Raw genomic sequence first — 25039 nt, 5'->3', positions numbered from 1 at the left:
CTTAATAAAAAATAATAAATGTAATATCTAACTGCCCATTCATAAAAAAATTAGACCAATCAATAGAGAAGTCACTAGTTTCTTAATAACTTTCAGGTACAAGTGAGGAGGAAAAAAGTGATGGTAACGAAATGGTATAAGTTTCAAACTAGCTTTATTATCAAGCTAGGTTTAGCGTTGAAAGGAATAGTAGATAACGACGAGCATGGATTACTAAAATATGGGCAAAAAACTTTTCCCAAAGTATCACATCCCAAAATATTTTACTCAAATTATCATTTGGCAAAAAAACATTTGCTAAAACAACTTATCGTAATTTTACAGTTAGTAATTTTTTTTGACAAATTATTGTTTCAAAAGTAATTACTTAGTCATGTTTCATATTACCAAGTATTATTTAGTCAAATGTATCGTTTGTCATAAAGCATTCTTCCCAAAATATTGCATGGCATAATAACCTACTTTTCTGGCAGCGATTCGTTGCTGTGGGGGACGCAGTTCTAACCAAACCTAACCTACTTTTCTGATAGAGAGAAAGAGAGAGAGAGAGAGAGAGAGAGAGAGAGAGAGAGAGAGAGAAACATTTATTTACACATATTCCATACACATAAAAATACATAGCAGTTCGTTTTGTGAGGGACGCAGTTCTAACCTAACCTAACCTACTTTTCTGGTAGCAGTTGGTTTCTGTGGTTGGTTCGTGTGCGAAGTGTCGTAGTTCGTGTGAAAAATTTTTTTGGAATATAATATTAGCTAAAAGAAAACGTTTGCTTAGTAAACGCTTGTCATAATAAAACTTGACAATGTAAAATTATGCCAAATGATAATGTGGCCAAATGAATAAAATGAGAAATGTTAATATGCTAAAGATTTGTTTGGGAAATGAAACTACTGCGATAAGTTTTCTGGGAAGTGAAATTTGGCGAAAAATATTTTGCCAAAACGGCAGTTCACCGACGAGCCTGGTTTCTACAGTTTAGCTACAGATAAGCTCGCAAATATTACATCGTCGCAGAGATTTTATCGTCAATTGCCCATCACTAGGCGTTCCGTAAACTCAGAGAAACTCCGTAAACGGATTCGACATCTCAACTAAGCGACAGTTTTAAAGTATCCCCCCAGCCTTGCTAACTCGATTCCGAGACGTCTCAACTCTCACCGGCCATCTTTATGTAAATTCGACAACGTTAACGTTGCGTACGTAAACATATGAAACAGTATGAAACAAGTACACGTGAAGCTGCAAATACATGTTGGTGATCGCGAAGACATGTTTGATTATGTCTTGTCGTGACGCGTTTTTTAATGTTTTCGGTTGTGTTATAAGTTGATTTGGGAAAGATACCCAAGAAGATACTTTACAAGTTTCATTGGGAGGGCATGCGTGAAAATGGATGGATCTTTTTCTGATGTAGAGGCGTTTACAGTTATTTGTTTTGTTGAGTTTTTTTGCTTCGATCTCAAGTTAAAGAGGGAGACATAAATTGCTTGCATTCTATTTCAATAGGTTTAGTTAGAAATACATCATTGTAATTTAAATCAGTGTGATAATATACGTTATTTGATTCTTGAGTGTGAAATTTCGCATCAAATCTAGGGTAGGTCTTGTAGCAAAACAAATAATAATGATATTATTTTATTAAATAAAAAAAATGCTTTTTTGCATGGCATTTTAAAATGATTTCTTTATATAACGTTTTAAATTTAAACTTTCGTGATTTTCACTCATAGTCAAAATACACACGAGTCTACTCGTGACCACGGCCACTGCAATGTTGCCGAAACGTCGAGGTAAATATTACTCGTGTGTGTTAGCGTGATAAGTCCCGTTGGTGGTTTTTTGTCTATGATTTCTTTATATTACAAGTATGCATACATAAAGTAAGATCTAAACGTTGACTAATACTTTTGCCAACCGAGGGACGCTAATACCTTTAAACGAGCAATAATATTTCAGGGATCTCCGAAACGGCTCCAACAATTTCGATAAAATTTGATATGTAGGGGGTTTCGGGGATGAAAAATCTATTTAGCTTGGTCTTATCTCAGGGAAAACGCTTCTTATCGAGTTTTAGCCCGAGCAAAGCTCGGTCGCCCAGGTGCTTTCTATAATTGATTGAGGCGTTACTTTGCGGATGTTCATATTAATGAACTAAAATATTACCCTGCTTGTCCCCTAAGAATCGTGTACAGATACGTTTGTGCGACACAGGCCCAACTATCACGAACACGACACAAAATGGTAACGCGTTTCAAACTCCCTACGAGATGCGAGATGTTTTCTATCTCACTCTAATCGCGTCGCTCAGTTAACGAAAACATTGTCTAATGTCGACGAGCATTAGTATTCACAACCAATATATCCTCCGATACCCTTCACGCCATCCACTCACACAATCTTCATAGACACGTCTTCTAGAAACCCAACAAAGGCTGTCTGTATCAAAACTGGCAGCCGTCTCTGCTACCCATTTACTTCGCGACTTATGTACTCCAAAAGCAAACCAACGTTCCGACCAACCTGTAAAGTCGACTTCACAATGCCTTCAGTTCTAAGGAGGCAAGTGAACCTCTGCTAAGAGGAAACGGATGTTATTTTGAGTGGAATAAGAATTTCTATCCATAATCATATATCGAATTGAGTGTCGTTACCTGCATTACATTTTCAAGCTTATTCGAGGGTAGTTAAGGTTCGTTTTTGCCAGTGGCCGGTGTAAAGCAGGTGCGATGGAAGTGCGGTGGTGACACGGTACAATTTGAATAAATTTGATCGCGGCGGCGCCCATTTTGGTCGGAACGGGAGACGATATCGGAAAGTGATACTGTGCCCTGATGAAATTTGTCCGACACTTGGGCTGTTTAATCCTGGACACTTGAATCTTTAAAAACAAATGTGGAACTTTATTTGCTTCTTTGTTTCTTTTTGGATTTGTTTCACGTTGCATATGGTTTATGGCGCTACATGCTACATGGATCTACGATCTTAGTGACATCTGTGAATTGAACGTACACAGTTTTCATCGCAAAAATAATGAAAAAGTACAGGTCCCACCGAGATTTGAACTCGGATCGCTGGATTCAGAGTCCAGAGTGCTCACCATTACACCATGGAACCGCTTGATAGCTTATTGCAACAATTTGATCTTTTAGTCACTATTTTATTACTGTCATCATATAATTGATGGCCACTGAGCGGGAACAATACATTTTCTGTATGTATTCAATTGTTATCTGTATTCGATATTGTAGTCATGTTAGCAAGCTATAATTTAATGAGCAATTAAGCGGTTCCATGGTGTAATGGTGAGCACTCTGGACTCTGAATCCAGCGATCCGAGTTCAAATCTCGGTGGAACCTAATTTTTGTGCAATGTAGATCAATCGTATTAGAATCAGGATATTTTCTATCAAAGTTTTCGGAATATTTTTCTTGCCAATTTTATTTAAAACAATCGTCTTTAGACTTTGAATTAATATTTTGATTAGAATGACGCCAGAAGGTTTTGGTGCAGGTAGGTAATTTGTTTTAAGGAATCTGTCAAACCGCTTAATTTTTCAGGGTTAACTTAGGCTTATTACTATTATTAAAGAAGCTCAATGTGGACTTGTCCGACACACTCTTGGCCAGTTTCACCATGTGTAAGTATCCAACTATTATTACATATTTTATAAAGCTAATTCGCAATACAAACACTAAAAGTACAGGTCCCGCCGAGATTTGAACTCGGATCGCTGGATTCAGAGTCCAAAGTGCTCACCACTACACACGGATAAAGACAAGTAGGTATCCATTTTCTTATAATAATCAATTACCAGCAATCACGAATAAAGTAGTGCTACATATTATATTTGTTCAAGTGTGCTTCTATTGGTTTTTGTTCAAGCATTTACAAAAGGTGCAGGTGGAAGAATTGGTGGTTCGAAAACACGGTTCCATGGTGTAATGGTGAGCACTCTGGACTTTGAATCCAGCGATCCGAGTTCAAATCTCGGTGGAACCTGAACTTTTAGTGTTCGTAAATTTGCTAATTAGTTTAAAAAATATAAAACAATAATAGCTGTATACACACGTAATGAAACTGGCCAAGAGTGTGTCGGACAAGTCTACATTGGGTTTACTTAGAAGTAAGGGTTTAAGGGTCAGTCTATATAATAATAAAAAGCAACGTCGCGTCTGATTTTCAAAAATTGGGTGGTTCGACAAATTCATTAAACAAATTGCCAACAACAAAAGTTTCCCACCTTATTCTCATCAAAATTCTACGATCTACATTGCAAAAAAATCAGGTTCCACCGAGATTTGAACTCGGATCGCTGGATTCAGAGTCCAGAGTGCTCACCATTACACCATGGAACCGCTTGATTGCTTATTATAATATTAATAGCCTAGCTTATTATCAAGTTTAAGAAATTACGTAAAATTACGTGACGTTTCCCTGTTTGATCAAGTGGGCTTGTCTGTAAACCAAAAGATACGTATGTATGTTATTGTGATTAAACTAAATGGTTATTGATTTAACATCTTTTGTCAGCCGGTTCCATGGTGTAATGGTTAGCACTCTGGACTTTGAATCCAGCGATCCGAGTTCAAATCTCGGTGGAACCTGAATTTTTGGAAATATTTAGCTCTACTAAATATTTATTCGTTCGGGCAAGCTTTTGATTATCATCTGTTACGAATAATAGTGTACCTATTAATGATGGGAATTCAACAAGATCAAGACTCAACAAGATAGAGATAATTAGAAACGTTTATAAATGCTCTTTAGTTGTTTAAGATTAAGATTGTTTTGGTATTTATGATAGTCTGTAGCAATACACAATTCCTTTTTGTCAAAAAAAAAACACTATTCTCTTTTTGACATTACTATTTGACAGAGCTATCATTGGAAATGTCTCTTCATAATCGCAAAGTGAAACTAGGTACCACAGTTTGGTGCAGCTAGTTTGCAAATTTACATCGACAATTGTATTCAGACTGTAATATGTTTTTCTTACATTCATTATTTATTCAATCGACTTGCGCGAAATGCGTTTTCAATTACATAATTTCGTAATTAAATTAGTTAATTAATCCAAATAACAAATAAAAGTTCAGGTTCCACCGAGATTTGAACTCGGATCGCTGGATTCAAAGTCCAGAGTGCTAACCATTACACCATGGAACCGCTTGTGATGTGTGCCCAATATATTCATCAGATTCAACCTCTCACTATGACGTCACGCATAAAGTCACGATTTGCGAGGTCGAAGGCAGATGCGCGAGAGAAAGGCCTAGGTAATAGCTGAGTGGCCTACTTAGACGGCTATAACGGTATCACAGCGAATAAATAACTCAGATTGCTTTGCTCATACTCTGTTCAAATAGTATCCTGTAAGCTGGCTTTATTTACATTTAGCTTACTTTAAAAACATTATAGGTAAATAATAAATGTATCGTTTTTATTATGAGCATGTATAATATACATCATTTGTGCAAATCATAAGTATATTATTATGATTAGTCTGGAACATTTTAGCTGATATTTCGACAAGAGACATTGAATTAGCGCCATTTTAATGTTGCCCGGAATTTTGTGCAAATCATAAGTATATTTTTATGATTAGTCGGGAACATTTTAGCTGATATTTCGACAAGAGAGATTAAATTAGCGCCATTTCAATGTTGCCCGGAATCATTGGTGCAAATCATAAGTATATTATTATGATTAGTCGGCAACATTTTAGCTGATATTTCGACAAGAGACATTGAGTTAGCGCCACTTTAATGTTGCCCGGAAAAAAACTTAAGTGGTAACGCCTTTTTTATCTAAATAGTTTTTAATATCTTGTCTTAATAATATGTTTCTTAGTCTGGAAGGTTACGTGGGTTAGGTGGTTGAAATTTTACGGACCATGCTCTCCGAAATTAATGTTTAATTAATTATTTAAGCCAATTAGCTTGTTGAAGAGGAAATAGGCAAGGCAGGCCAGAGAACAGAGAACAGATGACCGTTGGAGCTGAAAAGTTCTCGAATGGAGACCATGGATAGACAAATGCAGCGAAGGTTTCCACCAACGAGGTGGACGGATGACCTGGTCTAAGCAAAGGGTTCATGTTTGATGCAGGCCGCTTCCAACAAAAGCAGCTGGAGTTCTATGGGGCTTATGTCTAAGAGTAACAATGGACTGCTGAGGTGATGACGATGATGATTGTTATTAAATCCAAATGTAGTTACAATAAAATCAATATTAAGTTTCGCTGCCTGCCAATCCAAAGTAAACACAGCTCGAACCCCAAAAGAGGGCAAGGAAATTGTCAAAAATGTATCCCAAAACAAAACAACATCAAAGGTCAATATGTCCTACATCCTGCTGATTCTTGGACAATCTCGCGCTCGCCTCTCATCTATAATGCAGCATACTGATTGCGTCCACGCACGTGTCTGCTCTGAATTATATATGCGTGGCGATTCTAAGGACAGGGCTGTATTGAGGGACAGGGCATTGCGGTATTATACGAAAGGAAGAAAACTAAATTATATTGGTAAAAAAACAAAATATCAGAAGAGAAAGAGCTAAAGAGAAGCCTTTGTCGAACTGTGGGAGACATGATTGGTTGAATAAAAAAAAACAGCCTTATACGTACAGTGTAAGGTCTTACCTAGATAGAACTTATGCAGAAGTAATACCTATGCAGAAAATCGACTTTTGCTCCTGAATTTCTAAAGCATACCCGTAATAGTTTTCCTTTTTAACCCCCGACGCAAGAAGAGGGGTGTTATAAGTTTAACCGCTATGTGTGTCTGTCTGTCTGTCTGTGGCACCATAGCTCTTAAACAGGTGGACCGATTTGAATGCGGTTTTTTTATTTAGAAGCAGGTCTTCTAGCAATGGTCCTAGGTATTGAACTTTGAAGTGACAAAGTCGGGGGGTCTTCCAGCTTATTGTTGGTTAGGTTAGTTGAATTCTTTATATAGCAAACTAAAGTACGGCCCCCACTTTGTACCTAATGGGGAGAAACTCTTAAAACTTAATATTTTGCACCAAAACCTTAAACTGAAAAATGGTCTTGGCTTGGCTAACATAATAACTAAAAGATATGTCATGTTTTTCAGGATCAAAATAAAGTTTCATTAATTTAGTTTTTCCGGTGTATGCAAGTGGCGAGTTCTCGTTCATTGTGGCGTTCTAAGGGGGAGGCCTATGTCCAGCTTTGTCCGGCGGATGATGATAATGAATTTAGTTTTTAGTAATCACAGTTAATTGTATTTTAAGCGTAATTTTATTCGACAGATTTTTTAACGACCTTACACTATTTATAATTTTTCAACTATATCTTGGTAGTTACAAAAAAATCAGGTTCCACCGAGATTTGAACTCGGATCGCTGGATTCAAAGTCCAGAGTGCTCACCATTACACCATGGAACCGATGAAAAAATAGTTGAAAGTTATAATTATCATGTAAATCGGCACTATTTTGCTTATTTGTACAGATGCAATTCAAACCGACTGACCCCGATAGCACTGAGACATGACGCTAACCAAATTAAAACAATGATTAATGATTGTCATTGTTGTACAAAATGTCCAATTTCTGTTTGCTTAAGGATTTTAACTGTAGCTGGAGCACGGCAGATATTTTGATAAAAAGTGTTGAGTTTTTCATATCTACATTTGATTAGTCTATAGAATAGAATATACCCATCTCTTCCAGTGGGTGTAGTAAAATTGTGGATTGATACTCAAAATTTTAACCACTAAGTTAAGAGTCATGAAATTTGGTACAATTGTTCCGCACACACACACACACACACACACACACACACACACACACACACACACACGCGCGCCTGTGCCACTTTTAGCAATTTTAGGTTTAAACTTTGACAAAGCAGCAGGTTAAGTTTAGTATGAAATAATTTTAAAGTACCGCCAAGTTCGCCCCTGTGTCGCAGAGGGAGTGCGTGCTAAGAGGCGTTTAGCGCGTCCCGGACAAATCCCAAGACCTTCAGGATCATCAAATACGACAAGGCTTTGCTGTTTTATATTTGCTTTGTCTACTGGACGCGAGCGGGGTTAGGGCATTACCAACAAAATTCTGTTAAAAAAAACTTCAAATAATGAATAAAAATTAAAGGAACATTAAAACCCTTGGCTGCAAGGACGGAGCTGGGATTCTGTGAAGAATACACTGCCATTGCCACCAACAACCACACGAATTCAGGACATTCTCAAACACACCGACAGAACATGACAAGACGACAAACCTCCAGTTACATACATTTGAAACCATTTATTTAAATGAATAAAATTGTTATTACGTCCTTTCCTCCTTTTTTGAAGTAGGTTAAAAAATAAAATAAAAGAGATTTACTCAATAGTTCGTACGCAAGTTATGCATCGCAAATAACACATTCAATTTAAAGTACAAACTATTAAAAGGGTAAGCGACTCAGCTTACGCCTATGCTTTGCAGAATAAACTCTTTTAGCAAACATACGCTTAAGATTGTTTTTTGGAATCTTTTTGTAGTTTTTATTTAAATTCCAAATTTTTACTTTTACGGTCATTCCGTAAAATCTAAATTGAAAATACAAACTGAATTATAGATGCACAGAAAAACCAGAAAAATATGACCAGCACTGGGAATCGAACCCAGGTCCTCGGTATTCCGTACCGCGTGCTATACCGCTACACCACTGCTGGTCAACGGTACAGACATGAATTTCCCCTATGCACCTCATATCTCAGCTTGTTTGTTTCTTATTTAGCCACTTAAGCAGTGACGCTAGCGACATATATACCGTAGCCCTCATCGAGAAACTTTCGGCACTCCATTGGAACCAACCGCTCACCCGGACAAGAGATGTCGTTACTAAGCAATCAAATTAAGATTGGTTTTTTGGAATCTTTTTGTATTTTTATTTCATTTCCAAATTTTTACTTTTACGGTCATCCCGTAAAATCTAAATTGAAAATACAAACTGAAATATAGATGCACAGAAAAACCAGAAAACCTGGACCTGGGTTCGATTCCCAGTGCTGGTCTTATTTTTCTGGTTTTTCTGTGCATCTATATTTCAGTTTGTATTTTCAATTTAAACATACGCTTCTTTTCAGACGCCCCATACGAAAACAAATCAGCCGCAAGACATTTTAAATGACTTTACTAACGAACATGCAATGTGCCCAGTTACTTTTGCTCGTCAAATCGTGGGGCGTATCTTAACCTAAGTGAATATCGAAATAGCATTTAATAATGATATTGAGCGGTTAACTATTGATAGAAATTTCACGCGCCCCACGGATTTTTTTGTATGATTTACACCCTAGATTGATGAAAAGAGTGGTGTGATGACTTATATCTAAGACTTACCGACTTATTATTTAGCTTTTAGTACATTACCTACATCATTATTATCCTTATTTTCAATAAAACCGCTAAGCCTAAAAAAACAAATAAATTAGGTAACTATAAAGATGTTATGAAAACAACCTTTTTCAAGGACAGACAAAAAGTTTAGTAAAAACACTTCCCGTGTTTTTAACCATTTCGCTACCACTTTACCCAACAGATAAGCCATTAACTTAATGATCCATCGATCATAACAACACAAACAGCGAGCACTCATGGAGATGGACAAACATACATAGTATCATTAGTTTGTTTTCAATCAGCCCCCAGTCTATTGAGTTTGATTAGCTTCGATTAAATGATTTGCTTTTGGCTGATTTAGGGCGGGGTTAATCCTTAATATTGCCGTATTTTTTCTATCAAATTAGGCAATAGTTAATAATATCTTGCGAGTTCTTTATTTTTTGTACGCGATTAATATTCCTTCTCAATTTATCCACAACCTTCAAAAGAAAAAATCGGAATCTAACACAACCTCTTTAAAAAAAAAACAGCCTCAATTTTCGTCGTCGCATTTTGTTTATGAATGGGCTGTAGTTTGATAACATTTTCGATTTCTTAAAAAAAACACGACATAAATATACTTTTGAATGCTCTAGTGCGTAAAGTATTTTTTATAATAATTTTAATTTTATGTAAAACTAAAAATCAATCAAAATAAATCAATAAACCTAAAAAAATATAATTATATAACAATCCATGAAATATAAAAAATACCTAGCAAGTGAACTATAATTTCCACTGTTGCTATTTAAGTTACTCTCAATCGAAGTGAAAAGCACAGTGTAAAATTCGAGCATTAAACCCAATTCCCCCTTGACGTGTCTATCCACCCTCGCCGTACCTGCTCGGGTGGCTATATGAACGCCTCGGGTAAAATGGCTCGCTTTATGCTCTTGTTGTACAACCTACTATTTATGGCCAGGTAATAGGAAGGCCGCAGAGAGAAGTACAGAAGAGAGAAAAAGCTAAAACAGATTTTGATTGTATATATTTTTATCTATGTTTACATTTTTACTGTTTTAAGTTATGAAATTAATAATTATGGGTCTATGTCGTCTCCCAAATAAATGCTATTTTCACGATATTTTGCAAACACTTGAAATGTACCCTCAATACTTACTCGTAAAATTCAAGACACTCCCATCTTCAACAAACTCCATTTCGTCACCTACATAACTAAGTGTACATACATAATTGTGTCATCGTAACAGAAAACGCTCTGAGGATAGCAAATCATATTTCTCGTCTTCGCGTTAATGGCGAAACGAAGTTACGATCGTCGCGCTTATTTGCATAATTCTGGCCTGACAGCTCTTACGAAATGTAATTTGACCGTAACAAGATAAGACTTTCCCCATGCGAGTATAATGAAAAGCTAATGAAAAGTAGGCTTTCACTGTTTTCTTGAAGATTAAGGGCGTGAACTCATAAGCCTTATTACAAAAACTTGAAAACGTCTTAGACGTTTAATTTTTTTTTATTTGACATTTTTTATACGAGTGAAAGTTTATCTGCTGTTTGTCCTCAAAAATCGGCCAAAAGCGAGTTTGATTCGTGCATCGAGGGTTCTGTGCGAATTTGTTGCTACTTATCGATGTCAAAGAGCAAATACTCTTGTCAATTTATTTATTTATTTTCTAACGATATCGATGAAATTTGGGAAAAAGCGTTTTTTAGAGTTTTCAACCGAGCAAAGCTTTGTTACCCAGGTACTACACTATAATAAACGGTAGTATGTATAAAAATCCAACATTAGGAGAGCCCTGTTTATAAGCAAAATGTACGTTTATTTTCAACGTTCAGGCACGGACCTTTAAGGGCCTTATCACACTAGGGATTTGCGGGCGAAGAGTGCGCAGCGAGTTCGCTGCGTTAGCGCCAAAAAACGCCATATTGTAGACTCTCATACGATACTAATAGGGCGTCTTCAGCGAACTCGGTGCGCGCTCGCTTCGCTTTCAACTCGCCCGTAAATCGCTAGTGTGATAAGGCCCTAGAAAGTATCAAATACTAACTAAAGATTTCTATTAAGTTTAACTTTGACAGCCAACAGGTAGCAAAGATATTAGAAATTAAATCAGGAATTTATATTCAGTTGCTTCAAATTGCAAGGATTTTCCAAAAGATTTTTTTATTCAAGATTTACACTTTGAACATCGGTTAAATGTGCTGAACCATTTTTCGATGTAAACTTGTGATATTGCAACATGGCAAACCTGCGTGGTGTGCAACTGGCCGCTTACAGACGAACAAAATTTGAAATTCCAAATAATCGATTCTCTTTTGTTTTTTCCTGATTTGATTTACTATTTGACAAGGTGTAAGTTGATATTCGATTTCTTTTGGAAGTAATATTGTTTACTTGGTGACAACTTACTACTTTACAGTGCTATTTGTGAAAATAAGAGCTGCCACTAATGCAGCCTTTCCTTTCCTGCTTCATTTACTTTTTTACCCTACCACTGCTTCGCCCTGCCACCTCGGAGCAGATCGCTGGCGAAGACTAGACCTAGGTACTGGACGCTCCGAGACTTCCTAATACCCTGCCCTATTTCCCCACCTACTCAACAAGTCTCAGGTCAGTTTTTATTTTATTTATATTCAAGAGCAGTGACTGAATCAATTTGTATAGTACATATTTTTAACCCCCGACGCAAAAAGAGGGGTGGTATAAGTTTGACTGCTATGTGGTTCTGTGTGTGTGTATGTGTGCCTCTGTGTGTCTATCTGTTGCACCGTATAGCTCTTAAACGGGTGGACCAATTTGAATGCTTTTTTATTATTTGTAATCATGTTTCATCAAAATCGGTTTAGTCGTCTTTTTGTTGGTTAGGTTATGTTATGTATTATACTTTTTCTTTTACAACCACGTTTTCTCATACCAGTACAGTAACTACTTTCTCAACTTCAACTCTCCTACTAGATAACCGGTTACAATAGTTTCACAAGGATGTTCTGATGAATTTACCTAGCAATGGCTAGGTATCGAAAATACAAACTGAGACATGGATGCACAGAAAAACCAGAAAAAGAGACCAGCGCTGGGAATCGAACCCAGGTCCTCAGCAATCCGTGCTGCGTGCTATAACCCCTACACCACCGCTGGACAGGAATCTAGACACGATTTTTTCCTATGCATACATATCTCAGGTTGCTTATTTCTACTACGCTACTTATGCAGCAGCACTAGCGACATCTATGTTCCGCTCTCATCGAGAGACGTCACACTCTTTCGGAACCAACCGCTCACCCAGACAAGAGATGTCGCTACTAAGCAATCAAATTAAGCACGGATTGCTGAGGACCTGGGTTCGATTCCCAGCGCTGGTCTCTTTTTCTGGTTTTTCTGTGCATCCATGTCTCAGTTTGTATTTTCGATATGGTGTCACGGGATACCCGTAAAAGTAACAAATTTGGAGTTGAAATAAAAAATACAAAAAGACTCCAAAAAACCAATCATAGTGGCTAGGTAGTCAATTTTAGGTATATTAAGGATTTAAGTTGTGACACCAGCCATCAGCGTTAGGGAAACTTCGTGATGTCTTCTCGTCCAAAATTTCGCAGTGCCTGATGATCAGTCTCCGGCTGATGAAATCAGCAAATTATGAAGATACGGACGTTTTAACTTGTCAATTGGATTAAAGAGATCCGACTGAATTATGAAGTTACAACACAACGATCATTTTTTTGGAAAGAGATGGAATGATAAATTCATTCGCACGTAAGTATCTTCCATTTTTGTAACACGATAAATATATCATCAAGTATATAACGTCCAATGCTGGACACAGGTTTTTTCTCAGAACGAAAGAGCTTGTAAACACATCATTGAATTGCTTTGCAGGTTTGTATAGGTTTTCTCACGAATTATTGGCTGGGATGATAAACTCGACTACTTATCTGATGGAATATTCTAGATTAATTTTAAAATAGTTACCTTGTTCTCTCTAAGCTATGGTAAATGTATTAAAACACCAGCTTTTTAAACATCATCGTTTATTGAAGTGACTTGCCTATAACATAGTTTAGGTTTACGATATAGGGATTGCACGGTTGTCTTTGGGTTCGTTTATACGACCTTAGCTATATGATACAATATATACAATTAATATAACGTTTAAAAATTACTTGAAACTCTCGACATTTACCGTCAAATTGCATTTTACAATTTTTTTACAGTACTTCCTTAATATCCGGTAAACAGTAGCTGAATGTTTTTGCCGACAGAAGGTAGTATATTATAATTTTATATTATTATTATAAATTTTACTTGAAAACAATTAATTACATTTCATCATAAATGGTTCAGATACTTTGTTCATTGGCATATGTTTAACAAATAAAATAATATGGCACAAATGAAGCAAAACCAAAAAGGGTTCTAAGTATTAAAATAAAAATGTGTACTATCTAGAATATGTACATATTTTTATGTCTTTGGCATTGTGGATTTCACTGAAATTATGTAGCGTTATTAAAATGTAAATACTAATTAAATTTTTTGCTCGCCTGTGTATTTAAAAATTATGAACTTTTACATAGGTAATCAAATTTGATTTCGGCTAAAACTATAAAAATAGACAACATTTTGTACATTGAATTATCTTAGTTTAACACTTATTTGAAATATTTACAATGCTGCAACAAATACACTTTTAAATAATAATCAAAAAATAACATTTAATACTTATAGAATTGACATTCCACTGTAAATTTTAATTTTTCCCTAATTCAGTTGTTCGCGAATATTAAAGTAATTTTTCATAAAGATAACTTTATTTTTTTTCAAAGGGAAGGTCATTTCTATTGCGCAATATTAATTATTATTTAAATAATAATTTAAATGGTCCAACTAACGTATCAAAGATAGTGATATGTGAGTATTTGTTTAAAATTAAGCTAAAACTCCGTCACTGACATTATAATTAGCTAATTACGTATAGAAAAATACATAATAAATGCTATACAGTACATTTATTAAAATTAAACAATAAAGCACTGACAGTAATAATATATATATATATATTATTGTAGACACTAGTGTGACTAAGGTGCTATGTTACCATTACGAAAATTTTATGTCATTAAAATAAAAGTTAAATGAAGTTTTTTAATACCAACTTACATTCAGAAACATAATTCGTTCACTTGTGTTTTTAATTGTATATACAACTATACTTTCATATCCTTTGCAAATATTTAGAAAAACCTGTGTATACTTTCACAGCCCACTTGCGATTCTTTTTAATAATATTATTCATCCAACTAACCTTTAATATTACAAATGTGAAATTATGTAAGCTTGTCGGTTTCTTGTAGTTCTAATACTTATAAACGGCTGCACGGATGTGGATAAAATATTACACACAGATAGAGCATTATTCGAAGACAGACGTAGGATAGGTAATTTTTGTCGCGGAAAATCGTATAGTTACCGCGAAATAGTGTTCAAAATATTTAACAAAATGGCGAGCATTAGCTATTTGTATCCTGTAGTATTATTTACTCATAAGAGCAGCATACTGCCTATTTATCAAAATATACTGGTGGTCAACTGGAATGAAAATAACGTGGAATTTCTTAACAAATTAAGACTTGATTTAAAACCAAAACTTTCAAAATACAGTTGTTACCTTTGGAATGGTATTTATCAGTCTAAAAAATTCATAAGCAATTACATTTATCATTAATAGGAGATCAAAAACTCACATTCACGAAGCCTTTATATGTGTACAATTTATCCTAGAATAAGCTAAATACAAACAGCTTCATGGTAACAATTAACAGTATTTTTCTAAGAAACACAGCTTCCTTATTAATAGTGCTTTCTGCTGAAACTAGTAGACAGTGAATTTTTAAAAAAATAAAGTAAAAGTAGTACAGTAAAGTAAAAGTTGTCTTTATAGCTTTGACGACAAGGATTAGCTAACATATTTCCATAAGAAAGACAATTATAGTTATGAAGCAAATCATAACAATGAACTAGCAGTAAATAAAACTTTAGCCCTTATTCAATATGAGAATTTATACACAAAACGGGCTATTCAGGCATTACTTAAAATAAAATCTTTGGAATCCAGTAGCTCTGTAGGTATCGAATCACTTAAGCAAAATCCTTAATCAAAATCACATTGTACTTTGGGAATCTTTGGGTACACTTCACTTTATATTGAAAGAGTTGATAGGAAAGCAACTGCGCAGTTCCTCCAGCGGCAGCCTTGGTTACTTCAAGGCTTTTGTCTTTAGCCTGAAGTATCTGATTGCGCCTCAGTCTTCTGCCTTAGCGCCAGCTGGCAGGCGCGAAGGCAGTCGACGTTCAAGATGCGAGCGGCTGGAGCGGGGCAGTGATGTGAGCAGCTCTGAAGTCTGGGTGCTGGGGACGCATCTCTGGATGCGGTTGATGCATTTCTGGTGGGAAGAAAAGACTTATTAAATATACACTAGGATACAATACAAAAAGTTATAAGTGTAGTCTTAATCTTGGTATTTCTTAGTTGGTAAATCACTGCTTTCTAAATGATAATATGATAGAGGAATCGCATATACGTTTTGAAACTCGTGAACAAAGTTAAAATGGATGTCGTTTTTGTGCCAGTATTTTCTGGGTCTCTTCCATAACGAAACACAGCAATAATTACAGAGTATACGGTATGTTCTAGTACAGCGAGAGAACATTTTCAGATGGGCGCACACTCAATATTTCAGGACCGAGACACGCATGAAACACCCACCGATATGCACTTGTTCCACGTCAAGGATAGTTGCAGGTGGGAAAAACACGCTTCTTTGATAAGATTTTGAAGAAGTTATTTATATCTAATCTCTGGCCTGACAATGCATTAATGCATTATGGGTGATTCCCACTAACTTGTAAGTACATACTCGTAAAATACATCGGAACTATGTCCAATACAGTGAAATTTGTGGAATCAACTTCCGTCAGCAGTTTTTCGAGCTTTGAAGAAGAGGGCTTATACTGTCTTTAAAGGCCGGCAACAGACCAATGACGCTCCTTGAGTTGTACGGGGGACGCTAGATTTTAATGAAAATTTGCACTTTAAAGTTGAACATTTCGCAAAAAAATTAATGAATCGAAAAATCGTCTTAGCAAAGCCCTAATGGTTTTAAAAGACCTATCCAACGATACCCCACTCTATAGGGTTGGATAAGAAAAATCACCCCCACTTTACGTCTATGGGAGGTACCCTAAAAAAATGATTTTAGTTTACATATATATCCGTGCAAAATAACAGCTTTCTAGCATTGATAGTCCCTGAGCAAAGTCGCGGACGGACGGACAGACAGACAGACATGGCGAAACTATAAGGGTTCCGTTTTTGCCATTTTGGCTCCGGAACCCTAAAAAGGAGGGTAATAGAAAACCTGTGATGCTTACCTATCCTATGATCCGGCACATGCATCTCCGCATGCATACCATGGACATCGGTATGGGGCACATGCTGCGTCCTCAGGTCCGCGTGCTGCGTCTCCCGATGTCTCCGGAGGTCCACCTTCCGCTGGAACGCGCGCCCGCAGAGGTCGCAGGCGAAGGGTTTGAACCCCGTGTGCTTGCGCGAGTGCGTGATCAGGTTCGAGCTCTGGCTGAAGGCTTTGCCGCAGACTTGGCATTTATGGGGCTTTTCGCCTGTTGACAAAGACGTTATTATACAGGGTGTCCCACGCAGGGTTTGATTAACTATTAGGCAAAATAGGCAACTGCTTAGGGGCCCCGCGCGCGCTAAAGAAATTGAAAATCCTACTAATATTATAAATGTGAAAGTTTGTGTGTGTGTTTGTTACTCCTTCACACTAAAACGGCTGGACGGATTTAGATGAAATTTGGCATGTAGATAGCTAGACATCTGAAATAACATATAAGCTTCTTTTTATCCCTATATTCTCACGGGATAGGAATAACATCTCGAAATAACAACCGCTGGGCTTAGAGTCATGAAATTTGGCATGGTTGTTTTGAATGCAAAGTCAGTGAAAACTACGATGTAATTTTTGGGAATTCCCACGGGAATTTCGGTTTGTTATTTCTTCACGCTAGAATAGCTGGACGGATTTGGATGAAATTTGGTATGTTGGTAGCTGGACGTCTGGAATAACACACAGGCTACATTTTATCCCGATATTCCCACGGGATAGGGATAAAATCATGAAATTTCAACCGTTGGGTTTAGGTCATGAAATTTTGTACAGTTGTTCTTAGTACATTATGTGTTATTGCTGTTATAAATAAATTATATTCTTTCTTTCTTCTTTCTTTTACAAAGTCAATGAAGACCACGATATAAAATTTGAGAATTTCCAGGGGAATTTTGAAAAATCCCGTAATTTGTATTGTAACTTAACTACCAGATCGAATAGTTTACGCGTGCGGAGCCACGGGTAAACTCAAGTGTTTTATAAAGTAAAAAAATATTGTGAAATATAAATGTGAAAAATATGTATCCTTTCGACGAATGCTCATTAGATTTGATTGAACTTGAAAAAAGCTGATGATCTTCAAATGGCTGCTGCTGGGGCCTGAGAAATTCTATTGCCTAGGGGCCCCGACGTGGTTAATCCGGCCCTGGTCCCAAAACTATGCCACATGGAAAAAAGTATCTTCATCATCATCATCATCCCAGCTTATATACGTCCCACCGCTGGGCACAGGCCCGGAAAGAAAGGGCTTGGGCCATAGTTCCCACGCGGGCTAAGTACGGACAGGGAACTTCAAAAACACCATTGCATTGCTTTGCTTTGAACCCCATAAAATCGTACCTTTAATAAGTACCTGAGGAGACGCTACTAGGGCGACAAGCTATACTTACTAAAATGTTGATTGACCCACCTATCTACTTTCTAGCTCTACTCGCTTCTCGTTCATCGTCGACGGTGGAACAATTGCCATAACCCCGATTCCACAAATATTCCCTCGCATCGATTGTACATGGTCACCCGAATACTCCGCCAATACTGCGCGAATACTCAGGTACTCCGCAAATACTTGCGAATAGTATTAATACACCTAATCTCTGCGAAGTCTCCACATTTCAGATTCGACCCATGCGCCGGACTTATAAAATTTATAGCTGATCCGACTGTACCGTACTCAATCAACTGTGGGCTTTCGGGTTGTTGGAGTAAGGGTTAGATTTCCATGGTTTTGTACGGTTGGTACGAACGCATTAAAAGTTTATGAGTATCGTGATTCAAGTGTGGATAGGAATTTAATATCTCGTTTCGTTGCGTGGGTCGCGTTGTTTAATTGTTTGTGGATGCCTTTGTTTAATGTGTGGGCTGTGAACGCTGTGCGGAGGAGAAAAGGACGGCAAATGTAATGTGACGGTGGGTATATGGTGCAAATAGTATAGTATATTGAAAAAAAATATATATCAGGTACTAATTAAAATTAAGATTATTTTATTCATCTCATGACTTATTGATATTTGTGGTATTATAAAAACGCAGTTAATTAGATTCAGAATTTTAAGACAAATTGAACTTAAAGTATAAATTAAAAATGTAGTCACAACTCACAAGCACAGCTAGCTGCATCTCAAACTAAAAGTCAAAATATATTTATTTAATTAAGGCTTTATCAAGCATTTCTGACTGTCAAAAAAAACCTATCATGGGTTCGGAAAAAACTGTTGAAAGTTGAGAAGTACCCGGCATGGAACTCAAGGAGGTAGGTATAATATTTAAAAATAAAGTTTAAGAAGTTTTTTTTAAGTATTGTTTACGCTAGTAAGTAAGGTTTTTATGATCAATACCATTATACCTTTCATTTATTTTTGGTGCAAAGATGATTGTCACTATACATACCCTGATTTGTTTCAATAAATTTCAATTAGATTTTTCAACAGTAACAGGTAAACAGGTAATATTGCTTGATCAAAAGCTCTACATATCGTTAAATAGGCACAAACATATCGGACTTATGTAATTCGACATTTTTTTTCGAAAAATAAAATATTCAAGTAATAGGTACAAATCATAACGAATAAAAAAATGAAAAATCATGTATTAACGTCTAAACTGATTTAGGTGAAATTCTGTATAAAAAATAGTTTTTTTTTGCTACACAAAATGCATAGTTCCTTCCTCCTTGCAGGCGAAGTCGTGAGCAACAACTAGTAGGTACGAAATAAAAACTATAAATTGCGCCATATATATTTCAATACTTTAATTAACATAACAAAACAAAAAATGCTGTATTATAAACAGTAAACCCAACCAGCGGAACCAACAAAACTTTATATACAATTCTTTAAACACAATATACATACCCCCTCCCAACTGCAGTAGGTAATTACCTACACAAATCACAGTCGACTATCGACCAAAAGGGATGACGTCAATCAGGGGTAGTGCGGTGACTACCCGGTTGATTACAGCCAGAGAGAGACCAGTGAACACCCGTCCCGCTCTCCGCAGTGTCGCGATAGCCGAGCAATTTATAACCGACGTACCATTGGCCGTGATTTTGGCGGGACTCCTCCCTGCGTCGCATAGCAACCGTGGGGGGGTCCCCCCACCCCGTTATGGATCGCAATTTTCCTTTGAATCGGAAATCAGGGTCGAGCGCGCTCGTTAGCTCCGCAATATGTCTACAGATTTTTACTGCTCCTGTGTTTTGAATGTGTGCTTTGATTGGGTCGGATAATGATGTCTGTGCTGAGAAAGTGTGGCGGAGCCTTAACCCCTCTTTTTTAGGGTTCTGTACTCGGGACCCTGCCAACGGGACCCTGTTACTGCGCGTCCGATGTCTGTCTATCACAAGGCTGTCTTTTAAATTTGAATTGGTACCTTATTGGCGGTGTTTTGCTCGATCTTAAGAATGAAAATGAATATAGAAATTTAAAGTTGTTAAAGTTTATATTATGTGGTAATCATGGTCTATATCCTGTATATTTCCAATAATTTTGTAGTTTATTAGACGACGATTTATTTACAAATAGCGTGCTAGTTGAAATATATCGAAAATGTTTTGACCACGATAATAACACCTATTTGTCGTCAAGTTATTATCTGCTGAGGAAGGTAAATACGCAAAAAATGATTTATGTATGATAATAATAATGAAAGATAGTATACTAACGCATTTTAGTATTAATAAATGAACACAAAATTAATAATAAATAATAATAATAACTACCTAATCAAAATCTTTATTAACTTTACATCACAAAAACATGTCAAAAAGAAAAAATAATCTGACTCGTTAAACTTGCAACCTCTAAAAACTATTTGCTTGCATTTTTAATACAATTTTCATTGATTGTACCTACTTCTCATTGACTGCAGGTACTCACAATGTCATTCAACTTACGCGGGGATCAATTTAATTTCCAGGATTTGACCTATTTGAAATACCTACCTGCTAACACGGCCAGTTCAATAAAAGTATAAGGGCCTGTTTCACCACGTGTCGACTAACTTTAAGTGACGGATATCAGTGATGCCGTCTCTGTTTGTTTTGTCCGAATAAACAAAGACGGCATTACTTTTAACTGACACTTAAAGTTAGTAGACAAGTGGTGAAACCGACCCTAAACCTATGTAAAATATAAACAAGTTTTTGCGAAGTCGCGAAACGGCCCAGCTCAGCATAATGTTTTGTATACAATTCGACATCTATCATTCTTTCATCTACTTGTACCTTAATATAAATCCCCATCAAAATCCAAACAACCTACCACTTATCCGTTAACTAACATGTTGGCAGCTAAAATAACTGTTCAAAACATTCTAACTCTCAGTCGGTCGAGTGCCACGTTTACGCCTCCTCGTTACGCGGCGTAAAACGTAAGTCCTGATCCTTACGCTGGCGTAAAATCTTGACGCAGCCCTAAGACTTCGGTTTGTGAGGCCGCTTCCTTATACAAACGGTTAGAAAAGGCGAGAGATGTGCGAAATATTATTTTGGTAAAGTGAAGTTAAGAAATGAAAATACAGCTTTTGTACGTTCCACTGCTGGGCACAGGCCTCCTCTCGAAATAAGAAGACTGTAGTACCCATGAATAAATAACGCGGATTCAGAACTTAAGATATTGAACTGCATAACTTATTTTTAGTGGTCTGATAAAATATGACTTATGATGGCTTAAATACTTAATATTTACATGCGTAATATCTAGAAGGTATCATGTACTGACCTAAGCTAAAAAAATGGTTTCACCATTGCTTAATCTGTCATCTCCCAGGATAACAGGATCAAAGGAATTTGGGCACAAATTTGTGCCTCTGGGAGAAGACGTTAATCGGAATTTAAAAACTAATACTAATTTTCTACGTCATACTCAGATAATTTAAGGAAGAGGATATTAAATAATATAGCCCTATAATCGGCAGTATTTTAATCTAAAATTTTGGTTTAATCACTTGTCAATGTTATTAATAAACGATTAATGAATTAATGTGATTAATTAATATCTAAATGTTATTTTGCCATTCCAAAATGTGATTGAAATATAGTTTACTTCGGATTTTATATAATTTTTAGGTGATTATGATACAAGCTCTTCATAATTAACACAAAAATAATACCTACCGAGTGTTAGACCTTGTTTTCAATTATTTTATCAAAAAATAGTAATTAGGTACAAAATATATAATTTGAACCCATAGCCAAGACCGTTTGATATAGATTAACATATGATTATCTCGATGGATGCAAGTAGCGGATTATCGTTAATTATGACGTTCCAATGGGGCGGCTTTTGTTGGACAGTGGACGTCTTCCGGCTGATAATGATGATGATGATGTCACAAATGAATAATTACGAAAATTTTCTTCAGGAAAAATACGGTGCGTATCGTGAGCGGTAACCTTTAGACGCAAAAGGTTAGTGGCAGCTACGTTAGTCTTAAAAAAAATACGAAAGTTTTTTAAACTTTGTGTGGCTGCCGGAGTAAAGCGCGGTCGCGTAACTCCGTAATTACGGCGATATTACGCGAGGGAGGAAAGGGTGCTCTTAATTGTTTCGAGGGGAACTGAATGAGAACTTGTCTGTATCGCGAATCGATATACAGGTCGATTCACTATCCGGGAGATTGGTATCTGAGAAGTTCGAGATCTTTGTCAGTAGTTGAAGAATAGAGATGGTTATAGCGTTTCTTTTCACATAAATGTTTATAAAAAAAGTAAAGCACGATTGCATATTACAAGTTTAATGGCGAAAGGTAGATTTGCTTTAAGGCTCTTCTTTTTGTCGCTTATGGGTTATATTTAATTTATTAAATGAAAAAAAAAAACTAGATATTTCAGATCAGCTGGTACGGGTTTGCCTAAGTCACATCTACACTTTATAAATGCGACACAATTATTGCTCGCTTTGAGAATCAGCTCGCAATTTGTGTTTGTGATATTCAGGTTTGTATGACCAAAATAATATAATCTATGTGTCGCATAGAGTTGATTGTCACGTACGTGTGGCAAGCGAATCAATAAAAAAAAAGTATTTTATTAATATGAGTACTTCCGCAAAGTTACGCTAGGATCAAGCATTCAACTATTTTAGGTGACTGTACTGTCATCTATCTGCCAACTGCTACAGCGTAGCGTGCAAAAATACCTGACACGTCCTACCACCCCAAGGAATAGAGTCCTAACAGGTTATACACGCTTTCTTGTGTCAGATATTGGTGCTGGTATCTGTACCTGTCCTAAAACATTAGTACGTCCTAGCCGACTGTACGGCAGTTATCGTTATCTCGTACTTCGTTACGCCGACGCCGCCATTCCGTCGCGTCCCGGAAACGGCCGAATAAAGAAAATTATGGCCGCCGTTCAGATTTGCACTTTAGAGCTAGTGCACGTTGGAGGGTTGCTACGGAATCTGTCACACGGTTCCAATAAATGTCACTTTGTGTAGATTTAACTTCATCATCATCCCGGTCTATATACGTCCCACGCAGGCCCAAAGCGGATTGGGAACTTCACACACGCCATTGAATTGCTTCGCGGAAACCTGCTCAGAAGCACAAACGCGCAGGTTTCCTTACGATGTTTTCCTTCACCATGAAGCTCGTGGTAAATTCCAAATTTCATTTCACACATAAATTTCGAAAAACTCAGAGCTGAGGTGTAGGTGCGAGCCGTGGTTTGAACCCACGATCCTCTGCTTGAGGTCATAGGTCAAACCAGGCCGCCCCACGGCTTCGGAGTTTTAACTTGTTAGGTGTAAATTGTGGAGCCACCGTCAGCGGTGTTTCCGGACAACTATGACATCGGGGCTCTCAAGAAAAGGGCTTATACTTTCTCAAAAGGTCGGCAACGGACCAATGGCTCTCCTTGATTAGTTGGTAGGTAGGTACTCATGGGCAGCGGTGATCATTACCCATCAGATGACCCCTTGCTCGTTTTCCTCCCTCTCATAATAAAAAAATAAATAAAATGAATAAATATTAAACTGAAAACCTCATCGACAATTGATTGAATCAGGTGTTACTTTGCGGAGGTCAATATCAAATAAAACACGTTCGAAACGTGTCGGCGTAGTGTGGTGCCGGTGATAGTTGGATTTGTGTGTGTTCTTATAGTGTGAACGTGGAGGAGTTCGAGCACACATTTGTTGCATCTATAAATGTAGCTACGCTAAGATCGCGGGTGAGCTAAGTAATTGTTTGTAGTTCAAGACTCGAGCAGAAAAATGCGTATTCATAGAAATAATTGCCCTGACCGATGTTCGAACCCGGGGCCTCAAGCTTTGTAGTCAGGTTCTCTATACTAGGCTAGGCTGTCGTCAAACGGAGATGAATATAAGACTCTAAATACAAACACGGCAAATCAGCTAAATTTCATACTCCATAAAAAGCTGGGCATCTCAAACTTTTCACAGCTACATTAAACCAGGCTCCGATAAAAATCAACTGAACGTCGAAACGTAAACGTGTGCAGTAACGTTAATATCGAGCCGGTTGTGATTGAACGCATCCGGGCAAGCGATAACCGTAAATCCCGGGATTCTCGGGTAGGTATCCCGGACAACCTGGGCAACAGGCCCGGACCCGGGTATTCCGCTGATTTTAGGAGATTTGTAGATTTGACGCGAATGCGATCATAGTAGGGATTTATCTACCTAATAAAATTTACTGTTAACTAAGTGTAATGTTAACCTACTGGCCTACTTTTTCTTTATCTTTATCTTGACACTTATAGTAGGTATAAAACAATGCTGCTTTCCGTCTTGCATCAGTATGTGTATGTACACTTTTCAACAATAGATAAATCACTCTATCTTTATACTCGTACAAATACTTGCACTACATATTAGGTTCTAATTTTGAAATTTACCATATAAGCTTTTCGGTGAAGGAAAAGATCGGAAGGAAGTCTTCCTACATCTGCAAAGTAGTTCAATGGCTATGTGTGAAATCCCACACACGTCCACCCCAGGATTTACCCCAAGCTCTCTCGTTTTGTGAGAAGGCCTGTGCCAGCAGTTGGATGAATATAAACTGGAGGTGAGATAGCATTGTTTCAAGAAAAAAAATGGTGTAAAGGTCACTTTCATGCCATATAGTCCACTAGGCTAATGGGTCTTAACATAATTATTGAAAGTGTCATTAATCTTTATAACCCATCAAATAATCACAGCCCGGGACATTATCCGGAAATCATCTCCATTATCAGGCCATAA

The 25039-nt window shown here is 37.0% G+C and overlaps 1 protein-coding gene and 7 non-coding genes across 9 annotated transcripts in view; 3 read left to right on the top strand and 5 right to left on the bottom strand.

The window, feature by feature from the left end:
- Positions 1 to 3043: 3043 nt before the first annotated feature.
- On the bottom strand, positions 3044 to 3115 carry TRNAQ-CUG (transfer RNA glutamine (anticodon CUG)). The gene has a single exon. It is a non-coding gene; the product is annotated as a tRNA-Gln (tRNA).
- A 171-nt stretch (positions 3116 to 3286) lies between these two features.
- TRNAQ-CUG (transfer RNA glutamine (anticodon CUG)) lies at positions 3287 to 3358 on the top strand. Its single transcript has one exon. It is a non-coding gene; the product is annotated as a tRNA-Gln (tRNA).
- Positions 3359 to 3929: 571 nt separating this feature from the next.
- On the top strand, positions 3930 to 4001 carry TRNAQ-UUG (transfer RNA glutamine (anticodon UUG)). The gene has a single exon. It is a non-coding gene; the product is annotated as a tRNA-Gln (tRNA).
- A 284-nt stretch (positions 4002 to 4285) lies between these two features.
- TRNAQ-CUG (transfer RNA glutamine (anticodon CUG)) lies at positions 4286 to 4357 on the bottom strand. Its single transcript has one exon. It is a non-coding gene; the product is annotated as a tRNA-Gln (tRNA).
- A 177-nt stretch (positions 4358 to 4534) lies between these two features.
- On the top strand, positions 4535 to 4606 carry TRNAQ-UUG (transfer RNA glutamine (anticodon UUG)). The gene has a single exon. It is a non-coding gene; the product is annotated as a tRNA-Gln (tRNA).
- A 490-nt stretch (positions 4607 to 5096) lies between these two features.
- TRNAQ-UUG (transfer RNA glutamine (anticodon UUG)) lies at positions 5097 to 5168 on the bottom strand. The gene has a single exon. It is a non-coding gene; the product is annotated as a tRNA-Gln (tRNA).
- Positions 5169 to 7339: 2171 nt separating this feature from the next.
- TRNAQ-UUG (transfer RNA glutamine (anticodon UUG)) lies at positions 7340 to 7411 on the bottom strand. The gene has a single exon. It is a non-coding gene; the product is annotated as a tRNA-Gln (tRNA).
- A 5988-nt stretch (positions 7412 to 13399) lies between these two features.
- sens-2 (zinc finger transcription factor senseless-2) overlaps positions 13400 to 25039 on the bottom strand; it is an 83889-nt gene continuing 72249 nt past the window's right edge. For both annotated transcript variants that reach the window (XM_074085290.1, XM_074085291.1), the window contains exons 5-6: positions 16798 to 17046; positions 13400 to 15809 (exon numbers count right to left, since the gene is read on the bottom strand). In XM_074085290.1, the coding sequence (XP_073941391.1) occupies positions 15718 to 15809; positions 16798 to 17046 (341 nt within the window). In that variant the 3' untranslated portion in view covers positions 13400 to 15717. The remainder of the gene's footprint in view (positions 15810 to 16797; positions 17047 to 25039) is intronic.

The sequence above is a fragment of the Choristoneura fumiferana genome, chromosome 3, assembly GCF_025370935.1.
Source record: "Choristoneura fumiferana chromosome 3, NRCan_CFum_1, whole genome shotgun sequence".
In the NCBI taxonomy this organism is placed as follows: Eukaryota; Metazoa; Arthropoda; class Insecta; order Lepidoptera; family Tortricidae; genus Choristoneura; species Choristoneura fumiferana.
Note: the sequence above shows the minus strand (reverse complement) of the source record. Positions and strands in the feature narration are given on the sequence as shown.